We start from the raw sequence: 22,331 nt of genomic DNA on the forward strand, positions 1-22,331 counted from the left end.
CTCATAAACGTCCTCAAAACAAAGCTAGTAAGTCAATCTTACCATTTTGCTTGAACCACGAGGTGTCTAGGGTACTTAACAAAACCAGTTTTACATTTCATAGGAAGCAGCTTACATCTCTCACCTTTATGCCACTGCAGGAGATAGATTTGGGTTGCCGTCTTGGCCTCCGAATATTTTACCCCCGCCTGTTAGTAAGAAGCATTTTCGTTCAGACACGCACGCCTTATATATTTTTGCTAGAAATAGTCAATTTTTCAACTCTCCGTTTAGATATTTATTTCGCTGGCTGACGTCGTAAAGCTTTCGTGCTCTCGAAATCTTATACCCGATTCTTTGAAAAGTCTCGAGTAGGATCCCGTTGAAGATTAATGGTGCCAAAATAACCACACCTTAGTGCGGGACAAGCCTTCACCTTCTGAAGTTCACAACAACATATAACAAAGCAGTCTGATGGACTTTATAACCAATCCAATCTATAAACTATTTTGAGCAGCACTATCAGCTTTCTTGTCGGCTGATCCTTTAGGAAAATATTTTTATTTAAAAGGAGTTTCTTTTATTAGCAGTTTTTTCTTTTGCTTATTTTGTATTGTTACCCCTCAGTTGCATTTAGCTTTAAAAATATTGAAAAAGAAAATAGCTTAGACAAGAATAGGAGTAAAATGACAGCTCAACAACATCAATATTTTTTAGTTCTATTTTGGTACTGTTTGATACGGTACTCAACTAGGACTTGTTTTTATTGCAAAGCAGGTCTGTGGGCCCCTCCGTAAGTGTGCAAAAGGGTAATACAGCAAAAAAAAACGCTGACCTAAGATAAGTTGGACTTCCTATGAAGGCTATATGAAAAAACATCATTCCCTTGGTCGTTAACTTCAGTGCCATCTACTGTTACGTTGTGTAGGCATCGTACGGTGTCCAAACTCCTTCAGTTTCTATGTTACATTGACTTTACGGGAAAAAAATGTCGTGTCTTCATTTGAAGCTATAAGACGACAACAACGATTATTTGAGAAGTAATAATACTGCCTTGTATAAGATAGAGGGATTGCTCTAATCAATTTCGCATTTGTGTCCTTTGAGGCAAACCACGTGCTTAATACCGGCCTTATCAAACAAACAACGATTATTTAAGAAGTATCAATCCTGTTATGTAACGTACGTATCAGTGTGACGCAACAATAATTTCCACGTGGAGGACTTCAAGCGTGTTCTTATGACCCGGCTTTGGGTGGGTTACGTAAAAGAAGTCTATAAAATTCACGGCTTAAGCCGAGCTCAAATCTTATTAAGTCTCCAGATCTGTTCCTAGGTGATGAAAGCCTTTCGCCACAATATATTCTTTCGTGAAATTGTTCACAATAAACGAGGTTTAGATAAAGCATTGGGCAAACTGAAAATGGCTAAGGACATGGTTTTGTATAACACTGGCTAAATTTCGATTAGATAACCAGCTCTTTGTGTTCTTAGGAGAAACTGTCTTGTACAAAACTTGTTTACATCGTGGCGTGCCCAATAGAAAAGCTATTGAGTAGCTGCCTTGCTGAAGTCATGGAAGTTCTTTCACCTCACCTCTTAAGAGCAAAAAACTCAGTTTTGACCATACACTCACAAAATACAGCATGTACAGGGAGTTTGCTTTCTTCTAACGGAGACCCAGGAGTAGTTAAAAATTTTCGTCCCGGTACAACCCCGGCGAGAGATTTTCTGTCGAAAAAATTTCAGCTAGGTCTAGCAAAATGTCGGTTAACCGAGCTGACCCGCCCTCCAGTTGAGCACGTTGATTATTCTACAAAGACGAAAAGAGGTGTAACTGAGGTGTGGCAATATTTTGGTTAACCGGGGCTCACCAGAAATTAACCTTACCAGGTTGAGAAATTTGATCAACTTTACATGACGCATGTTTTTTAACTCTTGAAAAGAGTTTCATTTTTTATTTTCTGTACCATAAAGCTGGTTCCAGTACAAGAAGAGAAAGTTGGGCATTGGTAAGGAAAGAAAACAAGGGTTAGATTCAAAATACTTGTTACAGCAAGTTCCTTGAAGAAAGAATAATTATAAACAGCCGTATATCGGAACAAAATGTGGACAGTGGATTTCTGAGTGAAATAAAAATTAGTTTCATCAACTCACAAGTTCATAATCATCGACTCAGTATACTGATCAATATGATAAGGGTAACTAATCACCCATTACGACTGAAATTAATGTTAACTGCCGTCTTTTCTTCTCAAGGGGAATGAAGGTTCTTTGTGTTGTCTACATGTATGTTCGTCTCATTGCTGAAGGGGATGGTGGTTCGCGTGCTCGGTAAAGACCTGCATTATTTTTTCTTACCGGGGATGCTTTAGCAAACCAAACCACACAAAAATGACAAAAACCACAATTCGTGATTTGCCCGTATCGAAAAGGTACCGCCTGAGACCGTGTCGGCTTTTGCATGAATCCTCAATAGATGACCAGTAGCTCAAGTGACCCCGTCATATTCGATGAGAATAAGGTCCATTATCATACCTTAATGCAATATTTCACGGTGGGGCATATAACAGGATACTTTACCCTGAAGTTGATGTAATACATAGTAACAGAGTCGCTAAATGTCTGGGGTTTGCCCTGCGAAGACCTGATCAGTAAATCGTATATATAATATAATAAGATGCTGATTAGTTTTACACCTCAAATCTCGACCTTAAGCTTCCATTACTTTGCCGTACAGTACGTTTAGTCGCCTTTTGTATTTCAGTCAAACAAACCGGATCGGACCTCTCACATTTTCAAAAATTTAAAACTACAGCTATAGTGCCGCAGGCTATGGCCGATTGATGCTCCTTGATATAAGATTATAGCACGAGTAAATGATTGTGCTAGTTAAAGAAACCGCTCATGGGAGAAGCTCATGATCATCTGAATAGTTTAAAACTGTGCCTTGGTGAGCTAAATTTGTCAATTTATCTCTGCTTCGCTGACACAGACAGTCAAACTGTTTGACATCAGCTTGATCACCTCTACTTTTGCACGCCACTTCGACAGGGATATCCTGGTAGGTGTGTTAGAGCATCTCGCATTTTTCCGGCTTTTTAATATATCCCTATTTACTTATCATTAAGGCTGATTCATCCTATTTTCTTAACTCACTTTTTAAAACATATTTAGTTATTCTGTCCTCCTTTTTAAAGAAACACGCGTTGTGACTTTACTTTTCTCATTAGCTACTGTGACGTCTTGCACTTTACACTATAGTGTTTTTAAAAATTTTATTTGTAAGAGTCGTCATATTTAGACTATCTTACAAAAAAAAAACAACCGAGAATGAGCATCATCGAGTGATGCGAACAGGGCGACTTTGTGTTTCAAGTCGTACTGTGGGCGATTGAAATCATGTTTAGACCGCAAAACACCCTCTTTGCGGTAGAAAGAGAAAACAGTTTTGCACATTCTTTGTTAGAACGCTGAGAATGTTATGCAGGTATAGTTTAAACTTTATTTAAAACTTTTGTTTCGCATGTCCTACAGTTGTGACTGAGTTATATACCCCTTGCCAAGCAAGACGCAAAGCTATGTTGCTTCAGCCATCCTAAACGAATATAGCCAAGTTATAGACCGCATAACACCTTCTTTGAAAAATATGGAATCATAGGAAGAAAACATTTTTATTTTTTTGCTTTTCGTGAGAATGCTGAGAACATTTTACTGAATACTGTTGCCGTTTCAGGCCTTTAGAAACAAACGGAAGGGGGAAAAGCGGTTAGCCGGAAAGAACTAAACACGTAAAAAACAAGACAGCAACTGACAGGGCATAATGTATTTGTATGACCCAGACAAACTAAATAGGGTCAAGAATCCAATAAGCAAATATGGTCTTTAATTTAGGATAGACAAACTTCCTTTATACCCATATATTTCCTGTTTTTTTAAGTTGCTAACGGATTTTACCCATGCTCTTCTTGACACGAGTGCAAAAGATGTATTTAACAAGTGATCTGTGTGTAGTTCTTGCATTGTAAAGTGTTATTCAATTTTGAACCTCAAGCCTTGACCCCACAGTATCGCGTGAGCGAAGTCTGGTTAAGACGCAAAGTAAACGGTAGTCGTTTCTGCCCACAATGTTTTCCGGGCAGGAGAACTTTCAAGGGCACTTTTAAATGACTTGGGGTGCTTCTGGCCAAAGACGCTCTTTACTATTGAGTTTGAAGTCTTTCTCCATGGCCTCTCTGTCCAGGTTGAAGTCACCGGCAAATACTTCACCGAGGGTGGTGAGGTATAACTCAGTCCTAGAACTCTCGTTCACTTTCAGACAATTCATCTGATCTCATCATCTCATACATGGTGTTTTACAGACAGCTGTGAATTGGTTTAAAATATAATTGTTAGCTGAAAATTTAAGAATGAAGGGTTTTTGTTAATGATAGCTGCGACCTAAGATTTAAAGAATCAACTATAACATTGCTAAGAAATGGGCGGAAATGTCCATAAACAGTTCAGAAATCGCTGCAAATCTAACTAATTACAGAGATTCGAGCAACCCGAGATATCTGCGCCCGACTCTTTCCAGCAAGACCAGGCTGTAGATAGAGCATCTCTAACAATTTGTGGAAAAAGGGTAATTTTTAAAACCTTAAAGAATCACCCCCCTGGCCTGCATGGGTGACCCACATAATAAATGTTTATGTAGCCTAGAGAGTAACTTACACGTGCAGTGGCTTCTCGTTGTTCAGTGGTATCAGTAACAAGGTTAAAGATGAAGCATCACGGGTCAATATGGCCTGTTGTCACATGTATATCACATGGAAATTGATGCAGATACGGAGGAGTCCATCTTTTGATAGCATTTGATAAAAGTAGTTTGCAACACCGATCAGAGCCAGTCATTAAAACAGGTGAAGTCTTTAGAGAGCTGGAGACTTTGGCAATCATTTTAAGCATTTTTACTTTATGAAAACAAGTTGTTTGTTTGATTAACTTGTTCAGTGGGAGGGCATGCTCATTAGGCCGTAATATTATATAAGGGGTTTAGATTTATATCCAGTAAATATTGCATTAAAGTATTGGAACAGAAGAGTGCTAATAGAGGATTAATATCAAAATACCTGCCAGTTTTTCACGTGAAAATTGAGTTAAAAGCAAAAGAAGAAAGATGTTCGGAGGTTTAAGATTGCACACTCAAGTTATATGTAAAGTTCTCAATTGAAAGTAATAAACTAGAGAGAAAAGGGACTGACCAAAAAGGACCTATTTAGCAATTGAGGATGGTTTTTAGAAGCTCTGTTATTTGTAGGTCCTCTTCATAACTCGAACCAAGTAGATTTTCACTGCTTTTTTATTATATGATTATTATTTTAATATAATTTAATCCCCTATAACGTGAAACGCTAACTGGAGCCAGGTACAGTTGTCCCCGCTTTATTTTCAATTGCCAAAGATTTATCTCCACACATAAAGCGCGTTTAAAATAGGGGTTTCTAGTATATATCAGCTCCAATAATCAGTGAATGAAGCACTGGAACAAATGATTTCGAGGGCTAAGGGGAATGCAAGGTAGCCGATTACCAGATGAAGATCTCACAACTAGGCCTAAGGCTTTAGATTAACAAGCGAAGTTAACGGAAAATCAAATTGTCCACGTTTCTCGTTAATGGGCATTTAAAAAGATTTGTGCAAATCATTAACTTTAAGCGCTTTAATTTCTCTCTTAACAACATTTTGTACCCTGTTAACACCGTCTGAGTTACCTTTCTACGGAAACGTTAAGTGTATTTCAACTGTATTCCCTTGTTTCCCTGAAACCCTTAATGCTATCTTTCCTGTCTGAGGTTTAGCCCCAAAGGATGGAATTATTTCTTCAATCCCGTTCCCTCGTCTCTGTGTCTCCACTGAAAATCCGGCTCTAAGAATGCTGCACGCTGCTCTTTAAAAGAAGAAAATAAGGCTTCTTAACATTCCATTTAATGGTATTCAGATAATTCAGATACTATCAGTGCTAACTATCCCTCTACTCTGGTGTCTGTCTGGGGATGAGGGAGAGAAAGTTGGCGAGACGACTAGTTTGCAGTTTATAAGGCCGCCGCGTCCTCTATAGCTCCCATTCTTTTTCGTCTCCAGTGTCTTTTTCGTCTCTTTTTCTTACCAAATTGACATTTATACCTTTTCCCCTGTTCGAAAATATATATTCCATGTAGTTAAGAAGACCAGGGGAAAAACATAAAAATTATATTCGCCAGCAAATATCTCCTAAACGACGTGTTAGAAGAGGTAGATCGCTCACTATTCAAGACTTATCTCCAGTATGGCCGGCCACCCTCTGTACCAGGGGCACCCAACGTCAATTTTTGGAAAATATCTGTTCAGAAGACGATTTGATATCTAGAATTTTCGGAACATTTGTTGTAAAATTTCTTGCTTGCCTGCCTCTCCGTGGTTTTTCAACATCTAAAAAATGGTATAATTGCCCATTTTTAACGGATTTTTACCCTTTCGGGAGCCTTTTTTCTGGCTGAAATTTTCAAAAAGGTAAGTTTTGATCCCTATAATTTTCGAATCACTAGACTTTCAGCTAGGAAACCCGAACAGATGAAACATTTTTAGGGGATAAAAATATGCCTATATCTATCGTTTAAATACTGAAATACGTTCAACAATGCTATGTTTAAGTGGTTTTGGACTATATTCTCGTTGGGTGCCCCTGTCTTTACCCTTCCGTCCCCAAAACGAAAGAAAGTTCAGCGCGCCTCCGATTTCCTAGCAGTTAACTCCCTAGGGTTAATACCCAGCGTTTTAAAAAATGGTCCTTTTGAGGTTATTTTTCAAATATGGAGTAGCTGTTTAATGTAATATGGATATTGAATGTTAAATTCAATGCTTCTACACGGAATTTTTTTGAGCCTTGTAATTCTTTCTGCTGTTTTAATGTCAGTGTTCTTGGTTTTTAGCATGTATTTTTTGCTTAAAAAACAATAAAGACCTTTATTGTTATTATTAATAGGAGTTTGTTCCTTTGATGAGCAATATACTTAAGATATGTGCGGCCCCAGAGGTTATATATTTTTTCAGCTGTTTGTGGTCTAACATTTGGGCATAGATATTTGATTCTTAGGTGTTGAAGTGGGTAGCATCTTGTTCTTTCTGGAACCAGGGACTGGCATGATTTTCGTTTTATTATTTGTCTGTCGAGAGAGCTGTTCAGGTTTAAGACAGGGTACTAGGACAATCGGACATTATGGTCTGAAACTGAGATAAACAGTTTCGGAAAGTATACCACTTAGTCCCACTAAAAATTGCCAGAAATACTTCCTAGGGCATTTCCTTACCCGCATGTGTGGCTGTAAATTATGTTAAGCTAGTTAAAGGAACTGTGTCACGAAATTCAAACGGGGAAGTCTGCCACCAAATTGAGTCGTGAAACATAAAAATAAGTGCTCAACACATTAAAAGGAGGTATAATTAACAAGGCAGAGACAAAAGGTGGCACTGATGAAGACGGATTGCAATTGTAGCTATAAATTGTGGTTCAGTTGAAAACCACAAATCTAAGCCTAAAAGCTGTTCAAAGGTCCTTTTTGTTGTTGACCGTGATGATTTCCTTGACACTGAGCTGTGATTTTATCATTCACAAGTTATTTATTAAAGTTCCAAAGCAAACAAGGACGAGTAACTGGCAGTTTTAACAAAATGAACTAGACAGCCATGACACAGCCCCTTTTGTGAGTTGAGTAATTTTCGGTTTAACTACAAATCGTAACGGCTGAGGGCTGTGTGTTTGCTTATATAGTAAAGTGCTTGCTATGTTATAAGAGTCTCCCATTTTTCAGAAAGCATTACAGGGGTTTTCAAGTCCCAGAAATTGTTTTGGTTGTATACATCTGTAAAATGGTTTTCAAGGTCAGTCAGTCTGGAAAATGACACAAATTAAAAAATTAATAGCCGAAGCCTCATCTAAAATCTGTGACTTTAAGGTGCTGTGGTTCTGCCTTCTACGTAAATAAACCTCTTCAGCAATGCTTCTGAGTGGCGCCTTCTGTTGAGAAACTAGTTAAATTTATTGAAGGGAATGGTTGGCTACTTCTTCTCAAGGGGAGCAAAAAGTTTGTATGTGCCATTTTAACAATAACAACCAACCATTTTTTTGCCAGCTTAAAAAAACGTTTACAAAAAACCGAATAAATTAAAATTGATCAGGCAAAAGCTACTCAGAATAGCAAAAAACTAAACGAGCTGAGTCGTAGCTACAATAAGTAAATTACATTCTATAGGTTTATGACACACGAAAGATAAAGAGGAAAATAACTTGAATTTAGCAGAAAAAAAATAATATTAATGAAAAATAAATTAATTAATTAATTATTCAATAAAAAATTAAATAGAACAACACAAAACAAAACGGTACCAGATAACTAACTGTAAGTCATATCATGCTAGCCAGCATCAAGAGTAAGTGGATAAAAGATTTGCCTTCATAGTTTGCTTAAAAAAAATGCAAAGAACTACTTTTTTAAATTTTCATCCAGATTATTCCAAACAGAAGGGGGACCAGAGAAGTGTATATTAAATTTACCGTAATCAGTTCTAACCTGATCAATATAATAAGTTGACAGGAAAGGACAGGACATTTCAGGAAAGGCCTTACTTTTCAAGCTGGGTTTTTGAGTGGGTCACAATTTTTTGCCCATATAGGGAGTTCTGGAAAACTTCCATCCTTATCCAAAAGCAAGTTCAAGTTGTCTTTAAAGCCATGTTTTGACACTTAAACGACATGCAGAGAAGCTATTTGCAAATCGTTTGGCACTTAACAGCTTTATTCCTCTATCCATATTCTAGAAAGCTTAACCCTTCTCAAAACCTTGTAGCTTACTCCTTGATAATATCATTATTATTAATACAATTAATAATAATAATCAGTTAAGTGAAAAGAGGAAACTCTCTGCTGTCTCCTCTAAGAGAAGTTTGGGAAAAGTTCACATGCTGGTTTCAGTGGTTGTCTTAAACTATATTCTTTAATTTTAATCAGGCAAACAATTAAACAGTTTTTGGTTATACCCTCAGAGTGGCTAGCAGTCGTTATTATGGACTGGACGTACACGGAAATTGTATACTCTGCGTCTCACAACTAATGTGCGCACCATCACGCAAGCGATACGATGATCTAAGTTGCATTTAAATAGCTTTTTTGTAATCAGAAAGACTAAAAATTTCCGTATCAACATTAAAACTATGATTAATTTGTTTGTTCTTAAATTCTCTATGTCTATGGTTAATTGGTAACAAGGCTTTGTGTCGTCTAACACCGTCCTTAATAACAATTACGACTAGGCGAAGAGGACTCAGTTACCTAACACACCCAATGTACCATTTTGAATGAGGATTCACTCTCTCACTCTTGAAGTAATATCATGATTATAAACTACATCGACAGTGTTTACCTAAACACCAATATCATCAACGTTAAAGTCAGACTTGAAGGTCCTATCTTGTGATTCCCTGTATGTAATGCTCAAGTAAATTACTGGCAAGTACAGACGTTTCTATGATGCTCAGTATTGTAAATTATATAGGGTAATGTTATCGGGGTTTTTGCTCGGTACATGAGTTTGATCAATCATCCAAATAGAGTTAGTATTGGATAAAAATGTCTTCCTCATTTTAAATCGCGTTGTTTTAATGAAAGCTACGATTCCCTTTAACATGCTTTGCAATTGCAATTCTTTGTGTTTGGTTGGATTTTCACTGGTATGTGTGAATATTTCATTTAAAGGAAAGCTGATTTCCGGCAATAATGTTTATTTTGTAAGTACAAGGCGGTTCTAAGTTCTGAGAACTGTGGATCAGCTGTGTGGATCCTTAAGTTACCAGTCAAATGAAAGTTGCAGAGCAGCATATTCAAGTATTACTGTAAATTTTACACAAGATGTTCTAGCCTTTGAGTCTTCATGAAATCCTGAAGTGACCGACCCGATTCAAAGTAAGATTATTTCAGTTAAAGAAAAGGTCGTTTGGCTTTCATTGGTTTGCTGCAAACTGGTTATTTAGTTCCTAGCCAAAAAAGAACAAATTTGGATGAAAAAGTGAAGGTAATTAGAACTCTCAAAACATTGCAGAAACTATGTTTCTATCATTCAATCTGTGGAGGTCTTTGTGCATTCGTCATTTTGTAAAAGCAATTTGGTTATTTTTAATTCGTTATTTGTTTTGGGAGCGGGTCAGCGAGAAGGAGAGTTAACACGTCCTCTAAAACTTTCGCTTTAATCTTTAACTACTGTCCAAATGAACCATAACAGTTTTCCGTAGGCATCCCTCATAAGATCGAAGAATTAGATTTTCATTTGTATCTAATAACTAACTTTTTTTATCATTAATGCAGAGGGTTATAAAATGTCAACCTCTAATTGTTAAAACATATTTAAAAACATCGATCTTATCACTGTGTATTTTCCGGCCTGATGTGTTATCAAATTTAAAATAGACCAGATTGTTGCAAGTCAAGTGTTTTATATCAAATACCGGGCTCCTGGATATGTGGGTGTTTTCAGTTATTATTTTCACTGCCTTTCTTTCCCCTCATTAAATTTGTGCTAAGTTTAATTTGGTTGATATACTATGCAATCCAAAAAATGTAACTTCATTATTATTGCGCCACGTTCATTACGAGCTGATGTTTCTTTTGACTGAATTTAGATCAAGGAAAATAATTTCTTTAAATGCTAACTACTGAAAACTCCTTTAAATGAAGAAAATTTCACACTCTAAAGGGCGACTTTGTCTTGTATTCTCACCTTTTTAAAATACTGGTAAGGCTCTGTATCTATAGTTTTATTGCAAACTTTATAACTACGGTTCTCTTTATCACTTAATTACGAAGATCCTGAAACAGAAGGAGTTTGACTTCTAAACTCTACGTCAACTTCATTTTAGCAGCAAAAAAAGTAAAGTTTCAAATTATCCAATTTCCTGCGCATATATTTCCTTTGGAGATAACATATGCAAAAAGCTTTTCGGTTGCGTTGAGTGGGACACGAGGAAATCAAAATATAACAAGATAACTGAAACTGTTGATTTGAGCAAGCACCTACGAAGTATCGCCTGAAACTAAATATTAATGTGGTACACAGATTATAAAATGCATCTCTTTCTTGCATCTCAACGCATCTCTTTAAACCTGGTTCCATTGTACTGCGCGGGAACTTTGCAACTTAAAGTTCTTCAGTTGAAAACTATACGAAGGTTATGTTCCCATAGGCCTTGCGTCACAGTAGACATGTGTAGAGACTAAAGGGTTAGCTGGGACTTCTCAACTAATCTTAAGCTTTTCATTAAGTTCAAACAAGTATCGCGGAAAAGTTAGCATATTTTCGGAGGTAAATTGGAATTAAATGTCTTTCTTGTTGTGTCTTAACCTTGCAATCAAGTTGCTCTTTGTTAACCCTTTCTGGACGGGACTCGAATCTGCAGAGCCAATCAAACAGTGTCAAGTCGACTCAAGATTTACCACTTGAGCAAAATTCAAATTTTTGGCACAAAATCAAAACGTGGTATTAGTAACAGTCTACCTTTTGGTAACAGAGGTCATAAAAACGTCCCTCAATGAGTTCTTGTTCATTTTTATTATTATTATTATTATTATTATTATTATTATTATTATTTTATAGTTCTATTGCTTTTAATTCTCGTTTCCTACCAAATTTCACTTAAAAACATAGCACTGGTGCCATATTCATCAGCTACAACTGACAAAATACGGTTAGTTTGCGCAGTTTATCGGACTCAACCTTTAATTCCCTTTGGAGTGGCATGGCACACGCCAAAACACCCAAGCTAACTAACCTTTGTAATGTCTCGAACAAGGGACCACAGTAGAGAGAACTTATTTATCAGAGGGGCGGATGCGACTCTCCACGATATTTTTCTCTGAGCGGGAAAAAGAAAAAAAATAGAAATCAAGTATCAAAGTGTCTTTCATTCTGCTGTATGACCACAAAGCCTGTCTTTTCAGTCACAAATCAGACTTATTTTTGGACGTATTCCTGTTTATGATTTCGTGCAAAAACCGGCAGTCGGATTAATTTTATCCTTTCGATCACGGAATTACTGATACTTATCTTCAAAGTTAAGAGAAATTCTTGCATTAATACTTCTACTCTTTTTGAAAGCTGTAATATGGCTGTTTATGTTTAGCTATTACGTGTCTTCCAGAGTAGAGAAACATCTATTTCTTGCACGTACAACCATGAAGGACCTCAAAAGAAAAAGAAGTTTATAAAGAGAAACGACAGGTTGTCTTTTGCGAATCTTGATCTATCATCACTGCTATTATAATTGTGTGCTAAAGATCAGGCGCTTTTTGCAAGGCTAAGAAAAGGTTCCGGAAATTTAATTCCTAAGAAAACAAAAGGTATAAGGATCAGCAAACACTCTTAAAATTTGTTTGCGTACGATGAAATCTAGCTCTCAGGCAGGATTTGAAAATAAAATGCAAACTAACACTTAAGTATCTCCGGAAATCTAGTACGCAACTCTAGAATTTCGCAAGGGTCTCATGACTATTTAATAGGGGAGGTCCGATCCAGATCAGTATATATTAACCGGCAATAACTCAACACAAGAAGATCGTTGGACCTGAAGACAGCAAAGGGATTTTCCCATCAAAGTAAAGAGGAACATTAATTTCGAGGTCAGTTCAATTAACTACTACTGCTGCAATTATTTTGTGGCTGATTATTGATTGCGTAAATTGAAAGCCGGTAGGAGCAGTTTGAACCAAAACCTTCAATTTTGTGTCTTCTTTAAATTCTAGAACAAGCGTGTCTTTCACAGTCAGTTTAAGTGTATTGAGAAGAGACAAGGTCAATTAACTGCTAAATCAATTTGAAGTTTCTCTCGCCGTAAAAAGCTATTGCCCACAAATTGAAAAGGCCGTCAACTGCTTACTTGAAATACAAAGTAGGTGAAAGCGGTTTTAAAAAAGCAAAAAAGTTTTTTTTTTTCTAGCTCAAAAGGCGAAGGTTAAGTTGTCCAAATTCAATTCGGTAGATTTTACAGAAAGGTATTTCTAGAGATAACTTCGGAGAAAATCGACATATGGCACATGGCAGTTGTTATATATATATTGTAAAATACATATGTACTTTAACCACCGTTCATTTAAACCGATATTAAACTAATCAATTCCATGGCCCTTATTGAGTAGCTGGTTATTTAAGTTTCATTTTTAGTCAATACCGATTATTCTGAATAGGATATTAGCGCAGATCTTACAGAATATCTGAGGAAATCAAGTAAAAAATATAGCAATAAAAATATGCTAAAAAAAATCACAAACTTGCCCCCTCTAGATTCGAGAACAATGATTAGTATAATGCTAGACAGTTTTAACAGGTTATGGGTGTGCTTGACAGAAAAACAAAAATAACCAAACTGGGGCTCAGCATGACAGCCGATACGGTGGGAGTAAATTGAACGAGAAAAACTTGAAACTGAAGATTTGACGTAATATTGCTGACATAGCAGAATGAAGCAAACTCGAATCATTCTTTACAGCGGGTAAAAGGTGTCAAAGGTGTTACACCACCTAACACGAAAGACGTTTGTCATGGTATTATGCAATGCGGAAACAACACGTGCTGTTTTGTACTTTGTCCTTTTCGCATACAGTTACAAGACGTGCTACTCGGTCCAGTGCAGGAGCAAAAACAACGGTGACGTGTTTTTTAAAGCGGCTCGTGTTAACACTAAGAAGATTTAATTCCGGGAAGCGTTGACATGAGATTCGCGTTCTTGATCGATGTTCCACGTGGGAACCGCGCGAGTCGGAAAAAAAAGTGATGTCATGCTACAGTGATGCTATAAATCGTGAGAAGAAGTCACTCCAAAAACAGGTTGTACACGAGGGACTGGCCTCTCAAGATTATAAATAAAAACTACATTTTACTTAGGTCAGTTGAGTCACGTTTCATCTCATTCGATTCACGTCTGCGCGCTTTCGGTTTGAATACATTGTCAGAATTTAAAAAAATTCCTACCTGAGTACATTTTCTGTCGCTAGAACTTTAATATATAAAACAAGTCAGAATATTTAAAAATTATTCTTTGAAATCGGAATGAACAGTGATCCCAAGATAGCTACTGAATAAACATTCTTACAGCCACAATCCACCGAGGTAGCTGAAAACTTTTAAGATTTTATATTGATTAAAAACACACACACACACAAGGATCACCGGGGGGAGTTTGTCTACACTGAATCCAAGAAAATTGTCCTTTAGATAGTCTAAAATGATTTAGTGCTAGTTTGCAGGGCGGGAAGTGAAAAACTTAAAATAGCGGAGAAGGAAGGATACGAGCCTTTGCCAGCCACGTGGCCCGATTGAGTGACTAAGTGGAGATGGCGGTCCCATCTCAAGTGGGGATAGTTTTAGTTTTTTGATAATATGAACACCTCCAAAATTTAACGCATTCATTTCTTAGCGTTTTCGGCGGAAAATCCCTGCCACCGACTTTCTCAGGATGGTACGTTCCAGTCTGGAATTTTGTGGACTCTTAGCGCTGGAATCATTCGGCTCCCAGTGCGACTCTCTTAGTGTTTTACTTCCACCCGGCCTCCCGCTTAGAGATCATGTTCGTGCTGCTCCAAAAAATTTGATGCTTTACGTGCAGCCATACATTCACTAACTAATATAATAGGCCTGAATAAGGATTATTTCGCTCCCAGGCTCTGTGGATATGTGGAGTTGCAGTTAAACTTACAAAATCAAAATGTTTAATATCATATTCCTCTCGTCATAATCGACATTTAACTTTCTTGATAAATGTCTCTGGATACGTGAATGATCAATTTCTAAGTCAGGAAGTCATTTTTGAGATGGTTCAGTTACCTTTTTATTTGGTATTATATCTAAAAATGGACTATTCAGTTTTTGTGCTTTTGGAGAAGACGTTAAAAACAATTAATCATCCAAATTTCTCAGTTCGCCTTGCGCCCGCAGTCTCTCTTGGGTATATCATGTTCCTCTGCTCACCAAAAGAGCTGCGCATGTCACGAAATTTATCAAAATTCAAACAGGGGGAACAATCACCAAACCGAGTGAAACATTTAAGCAATTGCTTAAAACATGAAAACAAAATGAAAATAACACAAAAATACAAAGGAGACACGGATTGACAAACTGATAAGATTGAAACTGATTGAAATTGTGGTCTCTGAAAACTTGTTAGCCTTACAGTTTTGTTATGAGTTGATTGTTATTGTTTGTAACGTTTGATCTAATGCTTAGGATACATATATGTTTGACACGAAGCTGTGCTTTTGTCGTTCACAATTAATTTCTTATGCTCCATGGTTGTATTTATATTACATCGTTCTTTTTTGTTTGTTTCACTGGTGATCCGAACAAAAATGATATGAATGTTTACGTAGTTTCTGGCACTATTTTTTTTCTCCTTTTTCACTGATTTCCTTCGAGTTGTTCACCTAGTAAGACTGTTTTTAGTCCTTGATCCTTTGTATCCGTGGAGGAAATCCTTAACTTACGTTCAAGTAAAAAAAAAATGGTAAAACCCTTAAACAGTTCTTATGTTTAAGGATTTTTTAATTTTCCTTTGGTCACGTTTTGGAGTAAAATAATGAAATCAGAGGAAGACAAAACAACGTAGAAAAAAAACCTTAAAGATACGATAAGGAAGTGAAGCATATGTATTTTGGGTTCATTTCCGCTGATAAATGTAGCTTGTTTCAGCAACCACCCTCCCCAGTGCAAAAACAGGAAATGCGTACAGTTTAAGATGTCACGCGCGCTAACGTGCATGGAAAGTGCTCGGCGCGCACGCTTATGGAGTAAGTTTTTTTTCAGCTCGTTCCAGAATCTTCAACCGTAATTCCATAAGATTCCATTTCCACCTTTAGAGTGTTTTCATGAAAGTGGTAAATAATCCGATTGCTAATCCATGTTGTCCTTATCATACACAGATGAATGCATCACACTTGGTTAGAATAGTCTTCTTCGTAATGCTTGGCGTTAATCTGAGTAGCAGCAGTCCATTGGAGAGACTCAAACGTTTAGCCTGTCCTCCCGGTATCTGGACGTGCCTCTTTCAGAATCATGACAGCATGGACATCCATCCCGAAAAAACCATCGCCCAAGCAGTCCCACTAAACAATCCGATGTCAGCTGCTGCTTGTCCCCCCGGAATATGGACCTGTGCTACGCTAAATGGAGAAAGCAAGGGAAGTGGAAACTTAGATGCAGGACTTCAGGCAGAAGGAAAGCAGATCTCGGTCGAGAGAGTGCAGTCTGCGCAAGTCAAGCCTTCTGCAAACAGCACAGCGGATGCCAGTGATGAACTGAATGAAACAAATGGGAAAAAATGTCCCCCCGGGATCTGGGTTTGCAAAAAGAAACGTACACTGCAGAAAAGGATGAAAAAGCCCAATCGAGTACAGAGATCAGCAAGAAAGTGTCCCCCCGGAATTTGGGTGTGTTAAGCACCATAGATATCGATCGACTCTCTAAGACATTTTGACGAAGTGAAAAACAAATGATCGTTAAACAAGGAAACTGGAATTCTAGTTCGGCTACAAGCATGCTGTTACAATGTTTCATCATAACTTATTCGTTAGTATTAGATTTTTGAATTACTTCAGTTAGGAAAAAGATATATTTAAGCTTGTTTTAAAAGCCTCTGTTTAAGGGATTAGGGAATTTATTCATTGTATTTATAGCATTTATGTCAATTTATTTGTTTCCAAGTCGAACCCTTGGGTTAAAACGTTGGATTAAAGGAGCGCAAGAAACTTGGTTTGATCTGTGTTATTTGTGTTCATTTCACATGCTTTACTTGAGATATTTCTTTTCTGAGGTGCATTGACCCTCCCTCTTCCCCCCCCCCCCCCCCCCCCCAAACACACAGTCATACACACACACACACCATACTCCGAGAGTTACTTTGATCTTTGCTGGGTATGTGCCACTTGCCACTCAGAAACCCGAGCCAATATTATTATTCATGCTGTGACCAATTAGAGACCGGTTTTATTTTTCGCTTACGGGTAAATCTAACTTTCGCAATCCCAACTTAGTCACCTTTTGCTTAAGCATATTTACCTTACAAAGCTTTTTAAAAGTGAATGTTAAATTTCTTTTTTTTTTGTAAACGTTAGTCTAAGTAATCCAGTGGCTAACTTCAACAGATAAGTATTATGATTTCTTTCGCAAAAGGTTGTCATTGAAACTTAACAAGTTCCCAAAAACAAAAATTGCCGGAAAATTCGTGATTTTGGTGGTTTCGTGCGATGACAAAGAGGAAGTGTTAAACGGCTAATTGTTCAACAAGAAAGAAAGCAAGCGTACTGCTCTCTTCACGGAGTGTCGCATGTTGTGTTTTAGCGCTGTAATTATCTGGCCAAAAAAAGTCTAGAATTAGATTATTGGATGAAGGAAAAGTGGTTTGATAAGTTGACAGTTCGCATTCTAAAACTTGCATCTCGTGTTTTGAACTTCATCAACTTTACACTCCTAAGTCCAACGTCAACTTTGAAAACGTTTGAATTTTAAAATATCCGAAACAACAATTTCGGACCAACCTATGTAAAACAAATATTTATCCACGGGCGGGATAGTCGTACAAGTACGTGAAAAGAATCCAAATAAATTAGTATGATATGGAAAGGGCCAGAAAAAAAAACAAAGGAATGAGCGAAAAGAGAGCCTGTCGGCTTAACTAAAAATTCCCAAAACAAATTCTAGCTGAAAAAGAACCGAAACAAACAGTGAACGAGAAAACAGCAAACGGCACGCCCTCGGGAAGACTTGCCCATATATACAGTTAACTTTTTTGAGCGACAATGTTGCGGTCGACTGTTTTTATTTTCCTCTTGAGCGATTCAGGCCAAGCGTGCCACGTTAGCTATGGCTCGAACGTCTGCGATTTGAGTCGGATCAGTGGTTGTCCTTGCTAGGTCAATATACGATGAACATAAATAGCATGTTTTACTGAGACATACACTGTGACTACAGCAACAGAAATGAAAAACTGAAATTGCCCCTTTCGAGAATGTCATGTTACTGGGTTACTTCAGTCGCTTAGAGGCACACTGCAATAAAGAAAAAAACCTGCAAGAACTATTTAGCCTGCGAATAAAGCCCTCTCTCCGAGGATCATCACTAGCGTTTTGTCGGATTTGGTCATTTTGGGGATAATTTCTCGCCCTGGTTTTCTCTTGAAAAGATCTGAAAACCTGCGTAGCTTTTTGTGTGAGTGTCTTTTGTGTTTTGCGGTTTTTCTCCTTTTTAGCTACAAGTTGTCGATTTTTAACCAACATTTTAAGGATTATTAGGATTAAGTATTTAGCGTGGTTTCCTGTTTTAAGTAGAAAGAAAATTCCCGAAAAGAGAGTTTGCTTTGGTCCTACGCATTTTTGCGGTTTTGCAGTTTCTAATATGTCCTAATCACCACACAGTAATACTTCACCGTACGCTTTTAGTACTGTACAAACGTTTGTATCGGAACTGCTAAAAAGAGTTATCATTTGTGTGCCTGAGGCGATTTGAGTTCTGTTCGTGATCTCTTTATGTGCCCATGATATGCTTTATTAGGGACCTTAAGCAAAGACGTTTTTGAGCGACGCACGTCAACCGGAAGTGAGGCCTTCTCCCTTTTTATATGCCTTGACGCTAACAAACTTGTATTGCTGAGTTTCTTTTCTCTTTTAAAGACGATTTACCCGAGAGTTTCAACCAAACCGCTCCCCAATGATGCAAAAAGTCCACTTCCGGTTGACGTCCGTCGCTCAAAAACGTCGCTGCTTAAGCTCACTATTGTATCACGGATGAGTCAGAAAACGTGAAAAGAATCATCTTCAATTTCTTCATTGCCGTCACCTTTCTACTACCTCAGGGCGTGACCTTGTACTCCCCTGGCTACTCCCCTTGGGGTTTCCTCATTAGGGGCGTTCTGGGGGTCGATGAGGGCATGCAAAGGCAACTATTCGATCAACACTAGGTCAAGTTCAAGTAGGACATTCAAGGTCATCTGGTCATGTGCAATTGACGGAATTGCCGATATCCGTTGAAGGGGAAATGTCACGCTATGTGATCGCTTTGCAATAATGATGTCACAAATTCCTGGTCCCTGCTGTGACTCAGATTTTTACCGTCAAAGGAAACAAAATCCAGCTTGTTTTCGATAATACATATCCTGAAAATTATTGACGTGTGCCAAGATAATGTTAAAAACATGGAAAAACCTGTACGGATGAGTGATTCTATTCATTTCACAACGGCGGTGTCATTACTGTGGGTAACAATAATTTGACATTTTACTAAGAAATGTATGGATAGGAGGACGTCAAAGCAGTTCATTAAAGTCTCATCGGTTATCATTTTTATAGAGGCAAAGGATGCTCAGTTTTTTTCTTTTCAAGGGCGAGGGCAACTCTTATTACGCTACTACAGGATATTTAAACAATATACCACACTTTCTATAGGTTTACCTGTGTGATAACCCACGCGGGATGCTGGGAGAAAACGAAAAAAGCTTGTAAATCACGAGCCCTAATTCAAAGACGAGTGATTTACAAGCTTTTCGAGTGTTCCCCCAACATCCCAAGTGGATTATCACGCAGGTAAACTCATAGAAAGTGTGGTCTATTGCTTTTATAAATATTTCTCATATTTTCTATGAGTTTACCGGCACAATAAACCATAGGTTTTTAACCAATCACAACGAGCGTACTATCTTAGTTATTTTATAAAAACGGTACTGTATGGTACCTGCCCGGCTGCACGACCAAACATAACAAACTTATACGATTTCGGGTTGTGTTAATGTTAGTGTACTTTTCAGCTTAGACTGAATTCAGCTACAGGCTTGCAAGAAGCACATCGGGGGGGACTCCGCATATGAAAGGGGTGGGGATGCTCGTCGGAAATTTGAATTAAACCCCCTAAAGGAGACCGATCTGGGCGTGCTCCAAGCTTTTTTTGACCCCTAAAAGAGACCATGTTAAAACACAGGCAAATGAGAAAACTTGGATTATATGAATGGAGTAAATAAAACAAATGAAAAATATACATATCAAGTATATATTCCTATATTTTTTTTCGCGTACAACCCTAAACGAGACCTTCACGGCTAAATATGATGGCGTTTTGCCCAGAACACCCTAGGTGAGACCAAAATCCGAAATTTACACCCTTAGGCGAGACGACGAGAATCCCCACCCCTTTTATATGCGAAACCGCTCGCACCCCCCCCCCCCCCCCCCCCCGCTCGGGAAGCACATACAAACTCGATTTTGTCTTTAGCAATTTCGGTTTTAGAGTACAGTATTACACAGTCAGAAGTGTTATGTCATGTCCCGGGTGTCATGTTGCAGTGCAGTGCTATCTAAAAACAACAACAACAACAATTTATTAAGGTACCGTATTTATTCGATTAACCGTCATGGGCGCTTATTAAATTTTTGGACTTTGAGAGTGGGCGCTTATTCGAGGCAGGTCGCTTAAAAATTTTCAACATTTTCAGCAAGTGTGCACAAGTATGCAATGCTCAGAACTCACGTGTGACCGGGCAAAGCGTTACAGTGAGGAACTGGGAATGACGCACGTACCCGTAAATTGAGAGCAAATTAAGGTAACAAACAAGATCAGCCTGTTCCAGGCGGATCAGATGTTTTTCTTTCTCACATTTTTTTGGGCCATCCCCACAATTTGAACGCCTGGAACAGGCTAAAACAATTCTGATTAACGTAGGCCTCCCTTGTAGACTATGGAATTAATAGAGTCCTCTTATGCTTATAATACTTGCATGCTATACATGACTGTTATATTTGCCCTAACATTCCAAACGGATATTAGAGAGGTTTAGCGTCGCGTTTACGGCAAACGGCAAACGTCAGATTCAAGATGAAAAATTCCCAAAATATAGAATAAAACTGGCGTAAACGTACTGACTTCCTTGTATAGTTATAATTAACAACTAAAGACAAGTTCAGAAAAAACTTGGTCACGTGGTTCAAATTCATGTTTGTAGTTTGCGGTATGACGTCACTATAATTCTCTCTATTTCCTTCAGGATGTCCTCCAGGTTCGCACTGAATCATTGCATCTGGACGATTTAGATAATGCTATACAACAGCACTCTGCGAGTTGTCTCTTATTTTGGTGGGCAAGACAGAAAACACGCTATTCCTAAAAAAGCGCTTCTACCAAATATAGTGTGACGACAGCTAAAAAGCCATGAGATTTTGTGTTGCAGACGTGATTTACCCGGGTGTTAAGTCCAAACGGGCTCTCACAAATGTGTTCGTAACTAGAGCCACTAGAATGGTCGCAAGGAGAGCTTCGAATGATAAATATTTTAATGTTTTTTTATCTTTTGGAAAATGCTGAAAATTGGTTCAAACCAGCGATGTGAACAACGTGATGGTGAGCGATCGAAAGGGGCGAGGGCATGGACAAGCGCGCTTAAGAACGATATAGTCCGGAACGCCCTAAATTCTGATTGGCTGGAAATAAGATAGGCCTTGGAACCTGTCGCCTTGGCCTGCAAACCATTATCAAATGCCTTGCTATAAAATCCCATTATGATGTCGTCATAACGGTGTCTTTTTTATATCTTTACTTTTAGAAAACAACTTGAAACCTCTGGGAAGCAAAGAGTGAAGAAAAGATATTTCGAGGAAGGTTTTCAGGAAAAGAGCGTAAAAGTCCACGCGACAAACCTGAGAGGTATTGTGGGTACTTCAGCAATTCAGAGACGTCTGCCAAGAAAACGGCACGGAATGTCGTGTGCATGCGTTTGCCCAGTACCACAGCTAAAAGGAACGTACTCGAATGACTCACCTCATAAACTATGTTTCTTGCCCCCTCAAGCATAAACTGATATTTGAGTGAAATGTTTGCCAAATGTTCTTTCTTGAAAGCAAACGACTCTAGTGTTGCCCGTGACGAAGGTGTTATTGTTTAGTTTCATTGGTAATCAACCATCGTTATGATATTAATTAACAAAAATCCCAAAAAAACCCGCGCTGATCTCAAAAGTGAAGCGTCACATAAAGGATAGGTTCTGCGCCACACTTTGGTGTAGTGAACAGGTATTCGGACAGTAGCGGAAGTGAATAAGACTGAAGTCCACTGAGACGGAAGTTAATATTCAGGAGTGAGGACTGGGATTTTAGTTCAGCAAACCCTCTCAGCCAACCGCGCCGGTACGATGTTCGATGTGTGTGAACGACTTGTTCTAGTTCTGGGTCATTGCTGTTCACACCATACTTGATAGCTTTTCGTGCTGGTACGAAAAGCTGTCCAGTTTAGAGTGAACATAGCCAAAGATCGTTACTGTGTATG

General features: G+C 38.1%; 1 protein-coding gene across 1 annotated transcript; it reads left to right on the forward strand.

Annotated features, from left to right (window-relative positions):
• The first annotated feature begins 12,520 nt into the window (after positions 1-12,520).
• On the forward strand, positions 12,521-16,782 carry LOC140938612 (uncharacterized). The gene is made up of 2 exons (XM_073388111.1): positions 12,521-12,661; positions 15,953-16,782. The coding sequence occupies exon 2, from the start codon at positions 15,953-15,955 to the stop codon at positions 16,466-16,468; it is 516 nt and encodes a 171-aa protein (XP_073244212.1). The 5' UTR covers positions 12,521-12,661; the 3' UTR covers positions 16,469-16,782.
• Positions 16,783-22,331: the final 5,549 nt, after the last annotated feature.

This window comes from Porites lutea, chromosome 5, assembly GCF_958299795.1.
Source record: "Porites lutea chromosome 5, jaPorLute2.1, whole genome shotgun sequence".
Lineage (NCBI taxonomy): Eukaryota > Metazoa > Cnidaria > Anthozoa > Scleractinia > Poritidae > Porites > Porites lutea.